Below are 21,286 nucleotides of genomic sequence, written 5' to 3'. Positions count from 1 at the left end.
GAATTCTACTCTACATATTCTGTTTAAGTTAGCAGGGAAGAGCTTGAGTCCTTTCAGAAAAAAATTTATATATAGAAAAGATTAGGCTCTTGAACCACTGTTATCTTAAAAAAAAAAAAAAAAAAAGGAATTCATGCAGAATCACTCATTTCTGGCCAGGTTGGTTGAGGGCTGGTTAACTGAGAAACTGCTGGGCTATGAACATAGCAGGTGCTCTCAGAGTGGGGTGTGGGGGTATGAGAGTGGCTGCCTAACAATACCTCCCTGGGAATCAGAAAGTGGTGCTAACCAATTCGAGGGAGTAATATCCATCCATCCAATTACTTGACCATAACTCTGGCTTCTGAAGTTAGCAAAAAGTAAAAGGAACACCCCCCCATCTCTCCAGCTCCCAGCATCCTAAGTATGACCTCTTTCTTTCACAATACATATCTGCAGGTTTAGAGTGAGACCAAACTTGCTGACCTGAGCTCTCCAAAGACCTGTGCAGGCCCAGAGCTTCTGCCACGGTGACTCAACTCGAACCACTCCCTCAAAGGGTATTGGTGATGTGGAGTTTCATGACGTTTGCAACTTGTATGAGTTAATGACGGAGGCATTAGAAACTTGGTAAATTAATCCAAGTGGATACACAATAGTCTTGTCCTCCAGTGATATTAACTAGACCCGTGTCTCCTAGTGTTGGGAATATATAATTGGAAGCCTGAAAACCGATATTCCTCTTTTATGTAAGGCAAGCTTTAGAAATCTAATACTTCCTTTGAAAAGTCCAGTATGTTCAAATTAATGCAGCTTGGCTGGTTTGAAGATTGAAAATAGGTTAGCATTAAGGCCATGATTTCTTTAGTAATTACTTTTTCTATTGGTAATAACTTTAGAAATGACATTAACATTCTTCCAAAACACAGCAGTAATCCAAAAGTTAATGTTCTGTTCATTTATAATTATATTTAATTCATATTTATGAGTTGTTGGGAGGGAGGAGAAAGGAAGTGAGTTTTAAAAATGTAACAGAAGAAACAAGTTAAAGCAAAATTTTTCCTGATAATCTGAAAGTCACTTAAAGTAGGAAAAATTAATTTTTTAGATACATAGTTGTCATATTTTATTAGCTACTATTGGGGGGGGAACATTATTTTCTAGTAGCAGTGAGTGAATTCAATGGATAGATTTTCTTCATTCTTTTATACTAAGCAAAATATTAGCATAAATATCCCTACAATTTTGATTTCAGTAAGTCAATTAGATTTGGGTTGTTTGGGGGGCATTTATTTTTGAACCAGGGAAACTTCAGCATCTTTAGGCAATCATTGAACAAGTAGCTTTGTGTTGTTTTCTTTGAATTGTCTGTGAAGCCTGATGTATTATTAATGAATTAATTTCTTGGTGGTGGAGGCCTGTGAATAGCATTCTGTGAATGGGCAGTTGCCTGTTGGGGCCAGTTTTGGCTGCTGTCACTTAACATGTGTTGCTCTATTGTGAAGTCTTACCCAGCCGTAGGACAATGCTCATTTAATCCACCATGATGGGACCTACACACCCTGAGCCCAAGTTGGATGCCAGGGTCAGTTAGCCAGCAGCTCGGGCCGGGGCATTGCTCTGCTCCACTGCCTAGTTGCTTGTAATCAGTTTGCCTACCGTTAATTTTCCCTAAACCAGGGAAAACGCATCTGTGAGCAGTGCCGATGTTCTCAAAAGAGATTTCAAATGGGTGGGCTGGGGTGTTGCCGTTATTCCAGAATGGAGGCAGCATTCCAGGGAGTGTAAGTTCCTTCCTTCCTCCTGGAAATGGAAGCGCCCGGGCCCACGAGATCCCTGATGTTCTGAGGTCCAGAGTAGCAGATGGCATTATGATTTTCCAAATCCTGATGAACATTCTAACTGAACTTGTTCATTTCACAGTATGTAGTTCTATTTTTTTTTTCACTTACCCTCCCTCCCTCCCTCCCTGTCTCCCTCTCTTTGTTCCTCTCACATTGACAAATTTTAAGCTGATGCGTTATCTCCTTTAGTCAGCTTTAAACTCCCGTCTCTCTGCATTTATTGTACAGAACCAGGTAGGGCACAATTTTACATATAATTCTCAGCTTTTGAGTTGCCACTGAGATAGCCTTTGAGCTTGTTTATAAGAATGTGTAAACACATTGACAGTTCTGTTTCCCCCTCATCTGTAGCTTGCAGTGCAGGGGGCGAGTGGCAGTAATTATTTTAACTACCAGTCGAGTGAACATCCAGGAGGACATACAGTGTGGCAATGTGGACCTAGGCTTTCGTTGAGTTCTCAGAGTCTGACTTGATAGTGTTATGGCTTGTTGATTTTTCAGGACACAGACCTGCCGGGTGCTTGCCCGTGAACAGTGTGCAGATGTAGTTCAGATGTTTCAGTGTTAACCTCTACCTATGAAAAGAGGAATCATTCCTTTCATTTGGAAACCTGCTAAGGATTATTTTTAGCTCCTAGATTTTCCTCTTTTTTTAAACATAATGTGTGATCTACCTTTAAAATTGCTTTTAATCAGCACTTCTGTACATAGAACCTGGTGAAACACCAGTGTGTATATTAACATAATTTAGGTCCTGAATCAAACATGTAGCTGGACTTCTCCTGAGGAAAAAAAATTGACCTTACCAGTGTATGAAATTCAAACACTATATAGGGGCAAGGTAAAACCACAGGTAGGAATTGCTGAATAATTACCTTTAGACCAGCCTGAGCAGGAGGCTTCCCATGAGGGTGAGCTCATTTAATGGTTCCTAAAACTCAATCTCATGGATGTCAGTGGTCATGCTTGATTATTTGCAGCAATGTTTTATGAAAAAGCAATAGAAACACATTGGGAGGCTACAGAGAGAGAGGACAATAACGGGTTTTACTTTTGTAAATGAAATCCCTTTGGTATGAGACAAGCATGTTTTTTGCTGCTCTGCCTACACTATTAAAAAGGGATATGTATGTGGATGGTAATTTGCAAGTGAGAGCTGTTCATATAGATGCTTCTAAATAACACTGTGTACTGTGTACTCTAGCTTACAACCAACAAGAGACCTAAAATAAAAAGAGAAATATAAATGTTCACCGGCTCTAGAAAGGAAGCAATTTAGCAAATATAGTTTAAAAGATTAATGCATTTTCAAGTTCTCTACCTACCCATTTCCAAGCAATTTTATAAAACACCAAGAATTTTGTTGTATGTTTAGAAAATGTCTAAGTAAATGTAAATCTTTAAATGACAAGAAAATTGGTAGGCTAACTGAAGGGTTAGTTTTGACGTTAATGACAAAGTTTGTTCCTCTTCTTTCTTATCCCAGTACTGAGGAACTTCTAAAACCTATTTAGAAGAAAATAAAAACGGAAAAATCTTTATAATCTCAAATTTCAATTACCTAGAGACAGATTTCTTTAGACTTGTTCATTTAAATGTGTGGGGTTTTTTACAAGCCATCTGGTTGCAATGTTTACTTGGCTAACTGCTGGTTCTCACTTGATTTAAGGGTTTATGGGTAAGGTAAGTTAGGTGTTTCAGTGGCAGAAATTCAGGCCTTTTGCCCCCAGTTCCAGGTCCATTTGAGACAAGTTAAATGAGCTGCTACTGTCAACTCAGACCCAGTGGACAGAACTTCACACCAAAATGCCCACACATATAATTTGTCACATCTGGCAACCCAGAGCACGGATTGAGCCAGAGAGGAAATTGAATTGTCCTTCACTTTCTGTGCCCAGGTCCTGATGTGGAGTGGGATGACAGGAGGGCCTTCTGGTCACCAGCTGAGGAGGGTCAGAGGCTTCCTCTCTGATGATGTCCATTTGCAAGCCTTCTGAATAGAAGCCTCATTCCACCCCAGCACTGTTCCTATTATACCCCACAGATTAGGTCAGTTCCGTCTGCATTCTGAGATCAAACATACACATAATATCAGAATACTGAGTGCTTCCCCACAGTTTTTAAGCAAGTTTTTTTTTAACAAGCAGTGACTTAATTTTTATAAATCTAATGTGTAATAATGGTTTACTCATATCTTAAACTAGGCTCTCTCATTCTCCAACTGACCTGGAGTACCTGTCCATTTATTGTCCACCTTTCTCTCTCTGATAAGATTGACTGATTTTTTTCCCTGGCTACAGTCAGTCATAACAGAAACACACAGATATGAACATCGAGGGCCATCAAAATATTAAAACTGAGCTAATATCCCAGAATCTATCATTGGATTGATTGCATTTTAGACTGGTAAGTTTTTGGTTTGTATAATAGTTTCTATGAATATCTTTAAAAGTGAGGGTTCAGGTGTTTTATTCTTTAGGTTTGGTTTTTGTGTCTTTTTTTTTTCAAAATAAGTTACCTCCCTAGTGGAGAGCAGATTTGTCGTATGGATTCTGCCCTTTGTCTCACAAAGACATTTAAGTCAGTGAACAATGGAGAATCAAAAAGCAGTCTGGGGTCTGACAAAGCATAATGCAGTTCTGCCTGCCACAGGACCACTGGAATCACTAATGACCTTTGACCTGGCATTGTGGATAGAAGTGACGCGATATAAGAGAGCTGTTTTTATTAGGATGGACCCCAGTAGGTATGATTAGAAATTATTGGGCCAGGCCAAAGAAACATTACACTTGAATTAAAATATCTTTTTTTATTATTATTTTTTATGCAGTGAGAGGAGAGGAGGCAGATAGACACACTCCCACATGTGTCCCAATTGGGATCCACATGCAAGCCCACAAGGGGGCGATCCTCTGCCCATCTGGGGCTGTTGCTCAGCACCCATGCTCTTCTTAGCACCTGAGGCAGAGACCATGGAGCCATCATCAGTGCCCAGGGCCAACTTGCTCCAATTGAGGCATGGCTGCAGGAGAGGAAGAGAGAGAGAGAGAGCGAAGCAAGAAGGGAAGGGGTGGAGAAGCATATGGGTGCTTCTCCTGTGGACCCTAACTGGGAATTGAACCCAGGACATCCATACACTGAGCTGATGCTTTACCACTGAGCCAACCAGCCAGGGCCAGAGGATCTATTTTTAAAATATAGAGCATAACTCAATACTGAGGCTCCAGGTGATTCTGTGATGTAAGTACCTGTTGGTTTGATGACTTGAGACAATGAAGTCTAGAAATAGGCTATTTTATTTATTAATTTATTTTGAAACTCACCAAATATGTTTTTTCTTTTTTATTGAATTTATTGGGGTAACAATGATTAATAAAATTATATAGGTTTCAGCATCTATATATTGTATTATATGTTCACCACTGTAAGTGAAGTCTCTTTCCGTCACCATTTATCCTCCCAAATAGGCTCTTTTTTTAAAACTTAAAGGCTTGCCATATTTTATTTAACCAGCTAGGCTGGTTCAATCTAACCACAGTATAAGTGCCCTTAGAATTCATTAGTTTAGCCAGCACTCTGAGAGTTTTGAGTAATTGCCCTTCTGTCTTCCTTGTGTTTTAATCCTGTTAAGTATAAAATCTTAATTTGAAGGAATGTCTGTTTTTTACATTCCTTCAAATGTAAAGGGAACAGGACACATTAAGATGATCAAGGTCCCTTCTCCCCCAGGTGTTGTCTGGAGTAAGGAAGGAAGAATACAGGAGAGCAGAGGAGGTGTCTGACAGCCCTGCAGACACTCAGACTTTGTTCCCCATCACGCGCCCTCTGAACTCGGGTCACAGCCACACTGCATCGAACCCTCGGCTCTCCCTGTCCAGCCGGAATGCACAGCTCGGGTACCCTGACTTGACCATTTCCTCCGTAAGCAGGGCTGTTTATGAGGTTACGTGTCTTAATCTTCAAACAATATATGAATTCTTTGAGGATATGGATCAAGTATCAGTCATCCCACAATGCCAGGCTCAGTGCCTTTGACATGGTAGGTGGTCAAGAAAATTCTTGAATGAATGAACCAGTAAATTAAGTAATAAATGATTGTATCATTTTTATATGGTTTTCTGCCTACACCCTATCAGTGTCTGAATTGACCACCACATCACTGTCAAGTTCTACTGTCATCTTCAATTATGAATTAAAGGCAAAAATTAAATCCTCAGATTTATTTTTTAAGCAAAGGTCCTTTTAACTTTTTTCCAGTTGACTAATTATCCCAGGTTTCTTCCTAATACAGCCCAACTCCTCTAAGACTCTGGACCGCATTAGAATTGTTAAAATTAGCTCTTTACCTTTTTCTTTTCTTTTTTTTTTAAAGGTTTTATTTATTCATTTTAGAGAGGAGAGAGAGAGAGAAGGGGGAGGAGCAGGAAGCATCAGCTCCCACATGTGCCTTGACCAGGCAGGCCAGGGTTTCGAACCGGCGGCCTCAGGGTTCCACTTGATCCACTGCACCACAGGCCAGGCACCTTTTTTTAAAAAAAACTTTGTTTTGCCATCATTTCAGATTCACATGTAGTTGTAAGAAGTAATACAGAGAGATCTTGTATACCCTTAACCCAGTTTCCTTCAATGATAACAACTCTTAAGTACAGTACAGTACAATATCACAACCAGGAAATTGACATTGTTACAGTCCATTGATTTAATACAGATTCTGTGTGTGTGTGTGTGTGTGTGTGTGTGTAAACATTAATGACATGGATCCTTTCAAAGCCAAGACTAATCATGTTTAAAAAAAAACTGCCTTTAAAAGAATGATCTCCATTTTGAGTAAGTCACTTCAAAAGCATTTTTGTTTTTTATGTTTTCTGTATTTTGTTTTTTATGTTTTCTGTATTTATGCCTGCCTGCTCTCAAGGTCACAGGTGTGTACTTCTTGGCACACTTACTCTACAAGTGAACCTGGTAGCAGCTATGGTTGGAATTGGACCTCTTTCTGCCTCCTCCCCTCCCCCATCTCATTGAGGGTACAGGTACACACACACACAGATTTTCTGCTGCTTGCTTTTTTTATGCCTGAGTACCTTGCTGACAAGTGCTAATAACAAAATACCCAGAGAGAGTCCAGTTGAAGTTAGCATACATTAAACATTTTGAACTTGTCCTTTTGCTCATAGATTGTGCATAATTAATAATTAAACAGTTTCAGTTGTAATGGGTTGACCTTCCTGAACAGTTCATTATTCACGAGGCAAAGGCATCACTCAAACTTTTTTCCCATTGTCCTCTGCTCTCTAGCGTGTGGCCTGCTTGTGTTTCTGTGTTTAGCAAAAAGGGCTGACCCGGTAGTGACTGGAACCTCAGAGACTTGGAGACAGTCCTCCTTGTTGGCCAGAATTGCTTACTGAAATGGTTTATGGAAGCTGTTTTTATGTAACAGTTGTCTTATCCATAACAGGATCCAGCTTGTGTCCCTTTCGCAGGACTCTAAAGTTGATTTGGGACCAGAGTCTCAGGTTAAGGCTTTGGTTAAGGTTGTGTCCACTGCTTTGCTCCACACCTCCATGCTCAGAAGCTCAGCAGAATAGCCCCTCCCAAAAATCCTCAAGGTGAAGTATGGCACCCAGGGTCTTAAAGTGAGTGACTTTCAGTAACAATTTAGAGTACGTTTCAGCCAGTCCTGAGAGTTACTAGTGTAACTGCTCTTCCAGTTTGTGTTTTTATTTTTGAAATCTGGCCTGAACCCTCATTTCACAGAGGACAGTTTTGTTAAATAGCAGCTTCTAGTTTACTAGCTCCTCTGAGCCTCATGGCACGGTCCTCCGTCTCCCCCTCACCCGTGGTGACAGGATGCTCTTGCTCTCTGCCAGCTTCTGAGAGGCTGGAGCCACTTTCCAATGAGCCTCCTTCCCGCCTTCAAACAGATTTGTTACATAACAAAATAGGCAGGTTCTTAAAGGGTTTTTACATCTGAGGTCTCAACTCCTGATTTTACTTGCTTAGAAGTGAGAAAGGTATACTTTAAAATCAGCCGGTGTTGTGCACACTGTCAGGTCTGTTCGTTTTTCTTTCCTCTGAAATGTTAACAGCCACATGCTTATGTGGCCCTGGGTCCTCTCTGCGGACTCTGCCCGGTGTTTCTGGGTGGCCCTCTCATCGCCACCCCGTGCGTCCCTCTTCACTATCTCAGGAAATTCTCCTTTGAGGGATGCAAGAGACATGGACTTTAAAATGAAAAGAAATTTCTGGCGTTATGTATGTGAGATTAGAATCCCCCCCCCCCATCTTTGATGAGTGATTCTTTGCAGGCACCACCGAGATGAGAATCCCTCTCTCCGAGGTTCTGCAAAGTCGACTTGGGCTGGCATTTTCACAAGTGAAATAAATTATTCATGGGTACCACCCAGTGTTCTTTAGTTTTATGTTATGAGAAACTTAACAGGCTACAATATCAGGTCTTAAATAAAATTAACTATCCGTGCAAAGATGTCACATTTTCTCGTTTTGTTTCTCATCCATGTTAAAATGACATCTTCATCAAGTTGCCTACTCTATAATTCATTAATTTACTCTTGGTATCATACTTTGAAATGAGGCCCACATTAGCATCATGTTTTATACCAGGATCTTTGTAGAAAACCAGTTCAGAATTTTAACCATCTTGGTAAATATTCAGCTACATTAAGACAGTAGGCTTTTATTTTCCTAAACATTGCATTTTAAAGCAGCTGTTGTTACTCAGACACTTCCAGCACCACAGCCTCCAAAAAAATTTAGGAATGAATGACTTAGAGAACTAACAACCTGATCAGAGTCCATAATTTTTGTACCTCGGACTTTGAACTATCTTTTTACTAATAGTTTTTGAGACAGTAAAATGTCATTTCTTGAACTGGGCTTTGTAGAATCTTGCAGGCTTGGTGATATATATGGCTTTCCTAAAACAGGCAGCGCTGAAATTGATATCATGTTTTATTTTTGCTCTTCAAACCGATGGGACTTCTGTGACCATTTTATAGTACCTTTATCGAAGAGTTGTCACATTATCGCGTGCCTTGTTTTTTTTTGAGCAGACGATTTCATCAGCCCCGTTTTTCATGCCCTCTCTATCTAATGCCTGCATGTAATCCTTTGAACTTGGCAAGGCTTTATTTCATTCCCATTTTTCTTTGTTTTCCTTTTCTCTTGGAAACCTTTCTCTACTGTTGAGAATTTTAAGTTTATAATTACTAACCTCCCCTTTCTCTGGATGAACAGAGGACATTCAAGGGAACGGATAGGCAAAAACTAAGAAACGTTTTGTTCACATTCCTTTTCTTTTAACCTCTTAGGGATTTTTTAATGTATTTTATTTATTCTTTTTATTTATTTATTTTGGCTGCTTTGACCCCCCTCAGTTCCTTTTGATTCAGTTGTATTTTCCAGCAGTTTCCAATTGTTTGAATTGGAAACAAAGCCTTAATAAGAGTTCTAGTTAATTTTCTGTCTTGTAATTACCGATCTCATTTTTCTGATAATTGGCCACAGCAATTATATGTATATTTACTAATCACATAGGGGGCTGTGCAATTGTATCTTATCTGCCACCATTGATAATGACACGCATATTGCAGAGGTGCTTTTATCATCTTCTTTTTTCCACTACATCAAAGCCATTTCCTCTCGTTCTCAATAATGAATACATGCATGCATTTGACACAGTTGTGTGCTAGAGAAATTGTTTGGCTCCCACCAAATGCTGCATGCTCTGAGTTTCTTGCCTGCAGCGCTGGAAGGTTGTATGTAATGATATATTGCTCATCCAAATGGCCAAAGCACTCCAAAGCACAGTGAGATTAAAATAAGTCATTCCTTTGTTAATTTAAATAGGTGCATGTATCATACTTTGCAGGGCACTTTGTGTAGGGATGTCAGGGAGAAAAAAAGCCGCCGAAAGGTATTTTTAATAGCAAATGAGAATAGATGAGAATGGAGTCATTTGCAGCTGCCTACTTTATGTGGCTCTCTTGTTCCAACTGTAGGTCTAATGAGATGACTGTTAAAGTACTCTGCAGTGTAATTTCATTACATCCTGAGCCGTTACACTATAAACACAGTGGCACTCTCTGTCATTCTTGGAAAAACTCCTAAATTCTTAAAGCCTTCCTTTGCAAATGGTAATGGGGTTTGCTCCCTGTGTTCCACGGGTGTTGTGCGGTGTTGTTGGGTTTGTTGCTGGATGGTTGTCTGCTCTTGAGCGTGAGGCCACCTCCACCCCAGTTTTGTCTGATGGTCAGGTGGGAGTTTTTCATCATGTCCTTAATTCACCGGCTTTGTCATGTGATGAGTTTGCCTAGACTGGCAAGTAGGCTGAAATTCTTTTTCAGAAAACAGCTTTTTCTGTAAAAGCCTTTCTATTAAAGTTAAATAAAAAAAAATCTGGGCCCAAATGATTGTGTTAGGGACAAACAGTTAAGACTAGTTGAATATACAAATAAGTATAAATAAATAGCAAATCCAGTAAATGAAACAAAGGTCAACACAAGAATAATTTCACAGCTCTTTGTTAATTACAAGACCATTTGTGTTACTTAAATAATCATTAATTTCTCATTTACACTCTCATACCTTCTTTCCTACCCTGTGGCTATCATTGTCCTTTTTTCACCTCCCCTCCCTCTTTGTGCTCTTGTTTCTCACCGTTTTTTAAATGTGTGCGGCTTTAAATTTGGCATTTTACATAAGCATGTGGAAAAGGATGTAAACAGTCATTTTAATTGGATGAGGCCTTATTGTCCTTTCCACCAGGTGGTGAATCCTTGTTATATATTCGTCTTTCTACTGTCACTTTGCTGGGGGAGGAAGGGTATAAGAAAAGAAAAGGAATTGTTGTGACTTTTGGTGACTTGTTTTTCCTCCATCCCAGGATTCGCCTGTCCTTCCGGTTGGAGAGTTCTCCGAGCCATTTGTACATTTCATCACTCAGTGGTGAGCCTGTTTGCAAACATGCCATGCCCTCAATGTAAATGATACATGCCATTAACTCGGAGGCTCCGTGAGACCTTATGGCTCTCCCTGCTTCCTTTTGGAGATGGGAGGGACTTCAGGGCCTTGGGCAGATGGGGCAGCAAAGCTGAAGAAATTGTTTAAATTATGTAAACGTTATTTACACAAAGGGTTGTAAATGTACTTTAGAGGCTTTTCTGTTTTAATAAACTGCTGAGAATCAGGCTACTTCTCTGAGCACAGACACTGTAGCTATCCACTTTTTTTTTTTTAAGAAATACATAATTTTATAACCCCTATTAAACAGACCTATGAAGCTTATTTTTATTAATGTCACCTCAAGTTACCCATAAAACTGTCACTTAATGGAAGCAGCATAGTTTATTAATTCATTGGCTTTTCAGTACATAACTTTTATCTTTGCTTATATTTTAAATGCAATACTGGTGTCCCATTTCAGTGAATTTTGATGTTTGAAAGACTATGAAAACCTGGTCTTGTTGGTCCACTTTAACCATCAAGGGACTGAGAAGAACCACAGGATGTGACTTGGAGGGGCCCTCAGAGTCTCCAAGCGGCCCTGGTCATTTTACACCTGAGGAAACAGGCATTTTTCTGCCAAGGGTTCTTTTTCAGCCTTCAGCCTTTTTCCTCCCAGTAGAATGAGTTTTTCTTTTATTAGCCCTTCACTTCATCACTCACCTCTCCCCCATTTGGTGGGCAGCACTTGCGTGGCCTTGGAAGGCCCTCCTGCTCTCAGCCCTCCCTGTGCCCTGCCCCTCACCCCAGCGTGGGGAGAGAAGGAAATTGGGAGCAGAGGAACGGCCATCTCAAAGCAGGAGGCAGAGCCCACTTGAAGCTGTTCTGGACATGCCGGGGCTCCTTCACACCACCTGCTCTTCTCTCTCCCCCTTCACCAAACTCCTCATTTCATCATCCCTCCAGAATCGTGTCCATGGGTGGAAAACAAACCCTCCGTTCCTGTGGTGCCATGAAATGGTGCAATCAGGAGTCCCTGCTAAACCGAAATGGCTGTACATGGCCCCACCCCCATGAGCCATCTGATGATTATGCTAAAGGAAAACCGAGAAATATTCCTTAATATAAATGTCAAGCCTTTATCACCTTTTTGACTAAGTGTGATATTAATAAAAATGTCTCATCCGGTTTATATTCCATAGAAAAATATGTAGAGAAGGGATTTTCCTGCCGACCGAAAATTTTATTAACACTGTTTCTGTTTATTTAAAATACTTACATAATATTCTATAGCTTTTAAAATTTGTTTTCACTCGGCTAACATTTTTTTTTCAAAGCATGCCATGTTGGAAAAAGAAATATGTTGGTTAAACACTGGAATCTTGAGTTCATTAACATTAGAACCATTATTCAGAAATATGTATTAATCTTTCTTAATTTCCGTTACATGGAATGTCTAGAAACACTCAGAGGCACGTCATGGGAATGCCCCATTTTGAAATGCAGAAATTGAAAAACAAACCATGCAATTCCTAAACTGCCTGGAGCGCATGGTTTGGGCATCACTGGCTTCAGAGATGTTGGATTTGTGATGGGGCCACCATGCTTATCTCTGGGGCTGGTTCTGGGCCGACAGGGAAAAAAGCAGATAAGGTTTTGCCTTCCTCCTCCTGTCCAAAAAATTAATAAGCTGTTAAGTAAAAGTTTTATGGAGACAGAGGGAGGGATAACCTGTGTTGAAATTTCCACGATGTCAAGCCGAAACAGAAATGATAGTGGGTAATAGCCTTGTTTTCCCAAGAGATTCAGCTATGTTGGAATGTCAGATTAGGACTGTTACCAGCTCCACTGGTGAGACAGTTTGAATTACTTGCTAATGGATGCAGTATTTGAGAGGTGCATATGGTTACTTATGGGGAAGGCAAATGTCCTTGATGCCATTAATGCTTCATAACTACCGTTCTTATTTACCAAATGATCATTGAATCTCTCTACTTAAAAAAATATGTACTGTCAGCAAATGCAGAGGTTGTGTGAAGGTTAGAGGTTGCCTTATATAAAGAAAAGTCATCTGTGTGATTTTCCAATAGAAGCAATAACCTCTCTTCATGACTTCATCCCACAGACACTCTTGAGTTTTGTACAAATACAGTCATCTCATCTTGTGGGTGTTTCATCATGTAGCTGGTACATGCTACAGCTGCTAATTATACCTATTGCATGTAAGGCAAGAAGTATTTTTGTATGAGGAATGTGATTCTTTAGGCCGCTTAAACAGACTTACCTTGTAGCCAGAATAAAATCAAGATAATGTAATAATAATTCATTTGTAATTTTTCAGTATTATCTAGATTCCTGACCTCTTACATACTGTTATTCGGAGTAACAATAATGGAATGAGATGTTTTCTCATTTGAGCTGATAGTCATGTTTCTTTTCTTATTGTATTATCCCAATTACTAAAACAAGTATGTTGTTCCCTAAATTTAAGTTTGAAATAAATTGACAACTAAATCAGAAAGAAAATATTACTTTTTTTTCACATTAGTTTCAGAAGTAGAATTAGGATAAATTTAAATTCATTCTATATCTGATTGCAAGAGTTATTAAAAAAAAAGACTTTGTATTTCTGATTCTTAAGATTCCCCCTAAATCTGATTAACACCAGAATAAAAGAAAGGGAATCGGTGCTAATACAGGCATCCTTCGAAGATAGTACAGGTTCGGTTCCAGACCACCATAATAAAGTAGATCTCACAATAAAGTGAGTTATAATCTTTTTGCTGGTGGAGGATCTTGCCTTCTGTTTATATATATATAAAAAAAATACCACATCTGGGAAGCACAATAAAGCAAAGCACATTAGAACGAGATGTGCCTGTACTCAGACCAAGAATGGAACATGACTGATTTTGAAAACATCTGAGTTTCAGTGGAAATAATCACTGGTGGAAATTATAGCACAAATTTACAAGTATACAGATAATAGGCAGTTTTTATTTTCTCTTACAGCATGCGGAAACAGCCAAAAGAAAGGCCAGCACCTGAGGAATTGATGGTAGGTAAAAACTTTTATTAACATTAGAATTCTCAGCCCTGGCCATTTGGCTCAGCAGGAGAGCATTGGCCTAGTGTGTGGAAGTTCTGGGTTTGATTTCTGGTCAGGGCACACAGGATAAGCGGCCATCTGCTTTTCCACCCCTCCCCCTCTGCCTTCTCTCTTTCTTTCTCTCTCTCTCTCTCTCTCTCTCTCTCTCTCTCTCTTTCTCTCTTCTCCTCCTGCAGCCATGGCTCAAATGGTTCAAGTAAGTTAGCCCCGGGTGCTGAGGATGGCTCCATGGCCTCATTTCAGGCACTGAAATAGCTTGGTTGCTGAACAATGGAGCAGCAGCCCCAGATGGGCAGAGTATACCCCTGTGGTGGGCCTTGCCAGGTGGATACCAGTTGGGGCTCATGCCAGAGTCTGTCTCTCTACCTCCCCTCCTCTCACTTAATTTTAAAAAATTAGGATTCTTCTGTTACATACTTATGTTTAACATTCTGTTAAAAGGACCAGAATGTAAGTTTAAATCTCCACAGGCTCTGGAGAGGCACCAGTATTCACTGCATTTGGATAGGTGTATTTGGAGCTCACATCTTCACATGATCATGTCTACTTTTTAAAAGCCCACACCATATTGAAACTTAATGGAGAACTCTTTTCCTTTGCTTCTCATTCTGGGTCCATAAATTAATCTAGGCTACTCCTTGTCCTCATTTGCTGTGACAACCTCTCAGAATTCAGAGGATTGGTCACAGGAAAGATAGTCAGTGTATTAAGTTTTTAGTTGCAATCCTGCAGGAAATGCTGACTATGGCATGGAGTCCTCTTGGATTCATGTAGAGTGAAATTAGATTGGCTGCAAAAGATCAAGTTAATGTGCATCTTTGCTCTTTCCTCAGAAAGAGACCACTGCAAGGCTGCTGGTGCTGTCTTCTCAGCTCCAAGGCTGCTTTCTTTGATTGCAAATGACAGTTTTTAGTGAAGCAGGGAGAGGAACAGAGATGCTCTCTAACAATTCTTAAATGGTCATTTATTTAGTGCAGATTGTTGATCTGACAATGCACAAGCTGCTAAGATAACGTTAGAATCGAGCATTAGTAAATAATAATTATAGTCTACTCTTTCTAATGTTTTACGTACTATTCCCTGTCTTTAGATTATTGCAGTCAGAGCAAATTCCAACTAGCTTTCTTTCACCACTTTAAACAATAAGCATTTTATAGATACTGGTTCAGAGGTTTTTATCCTTTGTATTTCATCCTAATAAACACTCTTCAGTGTACAAACTTCTGTATAATACAGATTTCATCCCTCAAATAAAATAATAGTCTGTGTCCCTTTTGCGTCATGAGAGCTTTGCAGGAAGGTAGTGTTTGTTCTCCTTCCTATTACCCCTGGAGCAACATTTTCCTTTTTCAGGGTAGTTTCAAGTTAAAGAAAGTTCACCACTAAGCTTCTGTGATTTGTAGCTGTGCAGGTCTAGGATAAACTGGTGTTGGCAGGGGTAGGGGTGTCTCTTTGATGGTTGGAAAATTTTTGCAGTTAGTCACATTTGAGAAAACTTGGAACAGGTTCCAGAGATGGAGACCCATTTACCTTGTACATTATTATGCTATGGCTGGATAGCTCAGCTATTAAAACAAAGGAATAGGGTTTCATAAAACAGATATGTTTGTAAGTGCATGTTTCAGCACTGCAATGAGTTGGCCACTTATAAATACTACATCTGAAGACGGTACCTACGGACAAATGTGCTGGTAAGGAGCACCGTTCCAGGGTGGCAGGTCATAAAGGCAAGGTGAGGGTGGGTACTTTCAGCGCTGAGAGAGAGAAGTGAAAGAGAGACAAGAAATACGTATTTTGATATATCTCTTTACAACTATACACCATGGTGTGTCTCTCCCACATTTTTAATTAATAAATATCAATAAGTCAATAAGACACATTGAAAATTTTAGTCACAGGAAACACCATCCTATACGTAATTTAACATTATTTCTAGTTCTGCTCACAGAGAATGGATTCCCTCAGGTATGGCAATAGTGAGGGTGCCCCTGGCTTAGAAGGGGCTCAGTGATGAGGCAGGAAACGAGTGTGAGGACTGTGTGGTGTGGTGGGGGGGCCTGCCTGCGCTTGGCCAAAATACTGTGCCTGTGGGGGACGGGAGAGAAAGTGGACTGTCCCTGCCTTGAGGAACCTGAGTCACATCCTAGGGACCCAATCTTAAGGAACCAATCTCTTTTATCCTTCTAGCATATTAATGGCTTTAATTTTTCCGTTTTTCTCTCCGCCTGCTACCTATTTGATGGTGCTCCCATCTGGAAGCGGAGAACATCTTCGGGAATGCGTGAACTGTAGAGCCCATTTGTCACTGTGGGTGGGGGCCTGCCTTTCACAAAAAGAGCAGTTTATCTCCCAAACGCAGTAACTCCAGGCAGCAGGGTACCAACGTGGTCTGCACAGTTTGGGCCGCATCAACTGTGAGGCTTGCAGGATCCTGAGGTTTCCCTGTGGGCCTCTGTTTTCCAGATCAAAGGAAGATCAGATGGGTTGGGTGGAAGTACTGAGATTTACAGATTCGCCATCGGGGGGCTTTTAAATGAACAGTGTGGCCCTGACCACCAGTGAACACATTAAGTCACCACCTGAGTAAATCTGACTGCAGGGAGGTATGGGCCATGCACACAGTGGGTCCTCAAGTAGGTTCTGTCATTTCATTTGGTGGGCACCTTATATCCAGGATTTCCAAAAACTAAAATCATCATCTTTGCAATTTTCAACCATGTTAGTCTTAAAGATGAAATGTACAACTCAGGTTTAGACTCTTGAGGCCATTAAAAACCTAGTGTTAGAGCTAATTTAGTTGTTTAGCTGTTTAATTCTGTCTACACTGTGTGGTTGTTCCTAAGATGACTTTTTTACGTTCTAAGTGGAAGTATTTTCACACTGGACAAAGAAATTTCCTCAGCATTTTGGGGAGGCCAGGGTCCATGTTAGCTGGCCATTAAGTAAGCTACATAAAAAATTTACTGAAAAGTTTTACCATTGGGATCCACATCATTTTGAGAGATCTCAGAACCAGGTAAACAACTGAATTGAGCAAGCACTTATAGACCATTATGTGCAAAGTCCTATGCTAGACTTAGCAGAAGATGCCAAGCCACACACAGTCTTGCAGAGGTGCGCCAAGTATACGGATGGCTAGAGCACAGTAACTGCTAGGAAGAACTGCAGGGTGCTGTGGGATCCGTCTGGGGAGGGGGAGAAGCTATGCAGAGGGAGCATTGGAAAGGCGCCTTTGGAGGATGGATTGAATTCCAATAGAGTTTTCAAGGGGACGATTCAGGCAAAGGAAACATGCATATAGAGGCAGGCCTTTTCAGAGCAGTGGAAACGTCACTGTCGCTAGACCAGAAAGCCCTTCGACGTTGGCCTTGGGGAGTCCCACACCCACAAAGGTGGAGTTCGGATAGACATATTTACCCCCAGCTGGGCAGCCTCTTCTGAAGTTTCATTTTCTATAGAAGGAGCCCTAGTGTCCAGGCCTGAACATTTGACCCGACACAGAAGCAGCACACCCACCCACACATACCTTTTTTCTTGAGTAAATTCTCTTGAGTGGATCCCATTCAAGTATAGGGAAGTCCTTCCTGCTTGGGGGGGGGGGGGGGGCGGTCAGGGATCTAACTTCCATTACTTCTCTAAGAGCTCGTGTACAAATCAGAAGTCAGCTTGAAACCCAACATAGGAAAACCAGCCATACGTGCAGCCAAGAGCATTCGCCCTGCTGACACACCCTCTTTCTGCTCTGGTGACACCCGGTACCATTATGAAAGAACCACTTTTAAATCACCCTGATGTATATCACAGGAAAGACCCATGTCACCGCTGCCCCAGCTCTGTGACCTGGGTCCAAGAGACTTGGAGAAAAATTTCCAGACTGTAGCAACTCTGTGGGGGTGGCAGACAATGTTCAGCAGGCTTCAGACAGCCAAGCAGGGATGTCACAGCTCACAGGAAGAGAAAAAGAAAGCCCAGCTTCTGCCAGTCAGAAAGGATCAGTGAGACAGCAGTAAAAGAGGGGAGCTGATACTGCAAAGAGGAGGGAAATCTTCCCAAAATGCCAATAATCAGACTGAGGGAAGCACAAAAAGAAACATGAGACCCATAAACTCAGGGACAGAGACAACCTAGATGGGAGCATGAATGGAGAGGTTTGAGGCTGACTGCTATGCAAAGTATGTGGTTAAATATTTCTAAACAAAAGGGATATGATGAGAAACATTGTGTGTAAAACATACAGAAACCCCTCTGCAGAATCAGTCTTCCTTTAGGGTCAGGCTGTGACTTAGCAGGGGTGGCCTCCACACTTCCCTTCCCTAAGCAGCTCCCGGTCCCTCCGCACTGCAGTGTCTTCATCCAAAAACAAAGGGGAGGGACTGGATCAGGGTCCCTGGCCTAGGGTCTGTGACTTCAGGAAGTCTGCTAGAGCCCCTGAAATTACATCCCAACTCGTACATGCATGTGGGGGTTTGCATTTTGTTCTGAAAAGAGATTCCTGCCTGTCATCCATTTTTCAAAGGGAACCACGACCCCGAATGATTGCTAAGCTCCCCCGTTACCTTCCCTTTCTGTTAGAGCTGTGTGGCCAGGACAAGACAAGCTGCTCTGGAGGGAGGCGTTTCACCGGGAGGGTACCTGCTCCGCCTGGGGGAGGGCAGGGAAAGGCCTCTGCAGGGCTTCCCACCAGCTGTCGGGCAGCCCTTTAGCCTCCCAGCCTGTCCTGACTGTGGGCCTTGGACTCCACCAGGCAGGGTGTGGGCCTTGGACACCTCTACAGTTAAGATTTGGGTTCAGAGTACTATAGATCCTTCTATGCATTTAAAGCGTTTCCAGAAGCTTTCCATGTCTAAGCTCTATTTAATGGAATCTATGCATAGTAAGTAATCAGGTCAGAAGCAGCAGCACCCGGTTTGAGATCAATCGCTGGCTAATACTTTATCTAGGCCACTTTATTATCTCATGCTGATCCGATTCCCATTCTCCTCCGCCTTTGTAGCATGCACTTTGGCTGTGGTAAAAGTACGTATCACATACATATTAAAAACATATACCCATTCTATCTGTATGTAAATGCGTGAGGCACAGCTGGATACTGCAGAGGAGTTTGATTTACTAATAGTTATTATCTGTTCTAGCTGTTCAATGGCAGGGAGGAATTTCAGAGAAACAAGCTGGCACAGAAATTGTCTTTATGCTATTACTGTACTGCTTTAGTAATTGTTTAAAAACATGGGTTTTCTCCTTCAGTTCTAATAATGCCTGTTATTTTGTGCACTTCCTTCTACGTTCCGGAGCAGGGTGTCCTCGTTTAGCATTTCCTCAAGTTTGGTTTTCGGCTCAGGCTCCTAAGAAGAAACACAGTGCAGACTATTTGAAATATGACGTTTTGCTCAGAAGGCGAGTAAATATTGTGACTGGAAATACATGACGCAGGTGTGGGTCTTGGAGGAGGAGTTTCGGTTATAATCAGATAGTACTTTTAGATTTTCTTTTCCTTCTAAATCTCAGCAGCTGCAAACTTGAAGGTGTTTCATTTCTCAGAGAAGGCTTTGTGTATAAGAGGTGGTCTTGTTTGGGGGCTAATAAACACCAAATGGCTCCAGAAAAATCTGTTTAAACATTTAATTATATACTTGCAAAGAGATGTTAACTTGTTTAACTGCTCTAAATTAAATTGTCAGGGGCAGCTTTTCTGCTTATCCAAACCTGACTGTAATTACATTTTCAGATAGTTCGGTTGGTTGTTCTCTCAATTAATAAAAGTATGCAATAAATTAGGCATCTCTATGGTCCCTTTTAAAAATTGGAAAAATCACCACATTAGATTTTTGTCTCTTTAGTCAAATTCCAGTGTGACTTCTGGGTTTATACCCACTGTCATTGTTCACCACTATTGGATCTAAACCTTTTGACCATTGTGAAAGACAAAATGCACCAGACAATTAAGGAAATCATTTATTAGTCTGTTGCAATAGGGAGAATGTTTATTAATGAGGAATGTCTCAAAGAAAAGGGAAGGAGCCACGGTTAGGGAGGCAGTTAAACCAGGAGGTCATCAGCTAGTCCTGTGGAAGTCAGGACAGAAAAGGGTCTTATCTCTGTGAGGTCAGTCAGGGTGGTCCTTTATGGTTAACAAAAGAGTGAGACACTGGCTCAAAGTTCAACAGTATCAGCACCTTATACTGAATGGAGCCAAGGTGAATTTCAGTTTCTTTTAGACAGGCATATTCCACCAGCTCCCTTGCAGTGTGCTCATGGGTCACTGTGCTTGCAATCTAAGCTTTTTAAGATACTGATGATGGTTTGATAAGCAGTTTTGAACTTAGTTGTAGTTGATTACATTTAGCTATGGCCTGTCTTCTATAGAGCATATTTTAAAATAGACCATTAGGGCCAGACTCGTACATGTGTCTCGTTGCCCACCCTTAAAGATATTTTTGCTTTTGGCTGTCCATTTGGAGGTACAAATCAGCTCATTAGCAAAGCACCCAGAAATCGCAAGGAGAAACCCTGGCTGGGATTGTAACTTCAACTAAATATTTCCTTCAAGCACGGAAGGCTTCACAGAAGCCTGAGGGCTCCACATTGGATCCAGTTGACAACTATAATGATTTTTTTTTTAATTTTCAAATTCTGAAGGCCATTAAAATCATATGTTTATGTCTGCTTATAAATAGGAATCCACTAGTAAGAAGTTGATTTTAGCTTTTTAATTGCACATAATTACAACAGCAGAATCGCTGTCTGGATGCCTGAGATCGCACTAAATCAGACAGCTTTAATTTGAATTTTTGATGACACGTTAGCACTTCAGCAAGAACAGAGAGATTATAACCCCAGAAAACAAGCTTTGTTTTTCCATAAGCGTGACTGCTTAATCTTTTCACAAGACTTTAGCAGATAAATGTGTGTGTGAGCATTTATATACATGCACATATCAAGAGAGATACAGATAGAGAAAATCTGTCACTCCTTGATCATGGGGATCTGACAGTTTTAATTTCCCAGTTAACGATAACTTTATCTTTCTCAGTCAAGTCAGATCTCTTAATATGGCGGTGATTTGCCCGTTTAAGATTGCGGTTTTTTGAACTCCTGCCTGCAAGGCTGCTTTCTTGTTTAGCTGGGCAGACTGTCATCTTCCCAGCATTGTGTTTCCAGGCACAATGAGGCCGTGTAACCGTGACCACAGGACTAGTTTGGGCACCCAGGAGGCAGCAAAGTGGATCAATCAGGTCGCTCGTCGGTGTTGGGCCACATTCACGGGGGACTAGGCTGTGACTTTGGAGTATGTTGTTCATTAGTCCCTCATTTGACGCTACGCAGCTCATCAGCAGTTTCTGCAATCTCTGAGGTGGCCCTGGCCTGGAATGCCCTCTCCCCTGTCCTTGAGGGT

General features: G+C 41.1%; 1 protein-coding gene across 6 annotated transcripts in view; it reads left to right on the top strand.

The window, feature by feature from the left end:
- MAP2K5 (mitogen-activated protein kinase kinase 5) overlaps positions 1-21,286 on the top strand; it is a 288,637-nt gene that overhangs the window by 237,849 nt on the left and 29,502 nt on the right. For 4 of the 6 annotated variants that reach the window (XM_066276317.1, XM_066276316.1, XM_066276315.1 and 1 more), the window contains 2 exons: positions 10,726-10,787; positions 13,797-13,842. In XM_066276317.1, the coding sequence (XP_066132414.1) occupies positions 10,726-10,787; positions 13,797-13,842 (108 nt within the window). Of the gene's footprint in view, positions 1-10,725; positions 10,788-13,796; positions 13,843-21,286 lie in introns of those variants that run through there. The other 2 variants (XR_010731284.1, XR_010731283.1) reach the window with 1 other exon arrangement.

Source organism: Saccopteryx bilineata, chromosome 4 (assembly GCF_036850765.1).
Source record: "Saccopteryx bilineata isolate mSacBil1 chromosome 4, mSacBil1_pri_phased_curated, whole genome shotgun sequence".
Classification (NCBI taxonomy): Eukaryota; Metazoa; Chordata; class Mammalia; order Chiroptera; family Emballonuridae; genus Saccopteryx; species Saccopteryx bilineata.
This window is presented reverse-complemented; position numbering and strand designations above follow the sequence as displayed.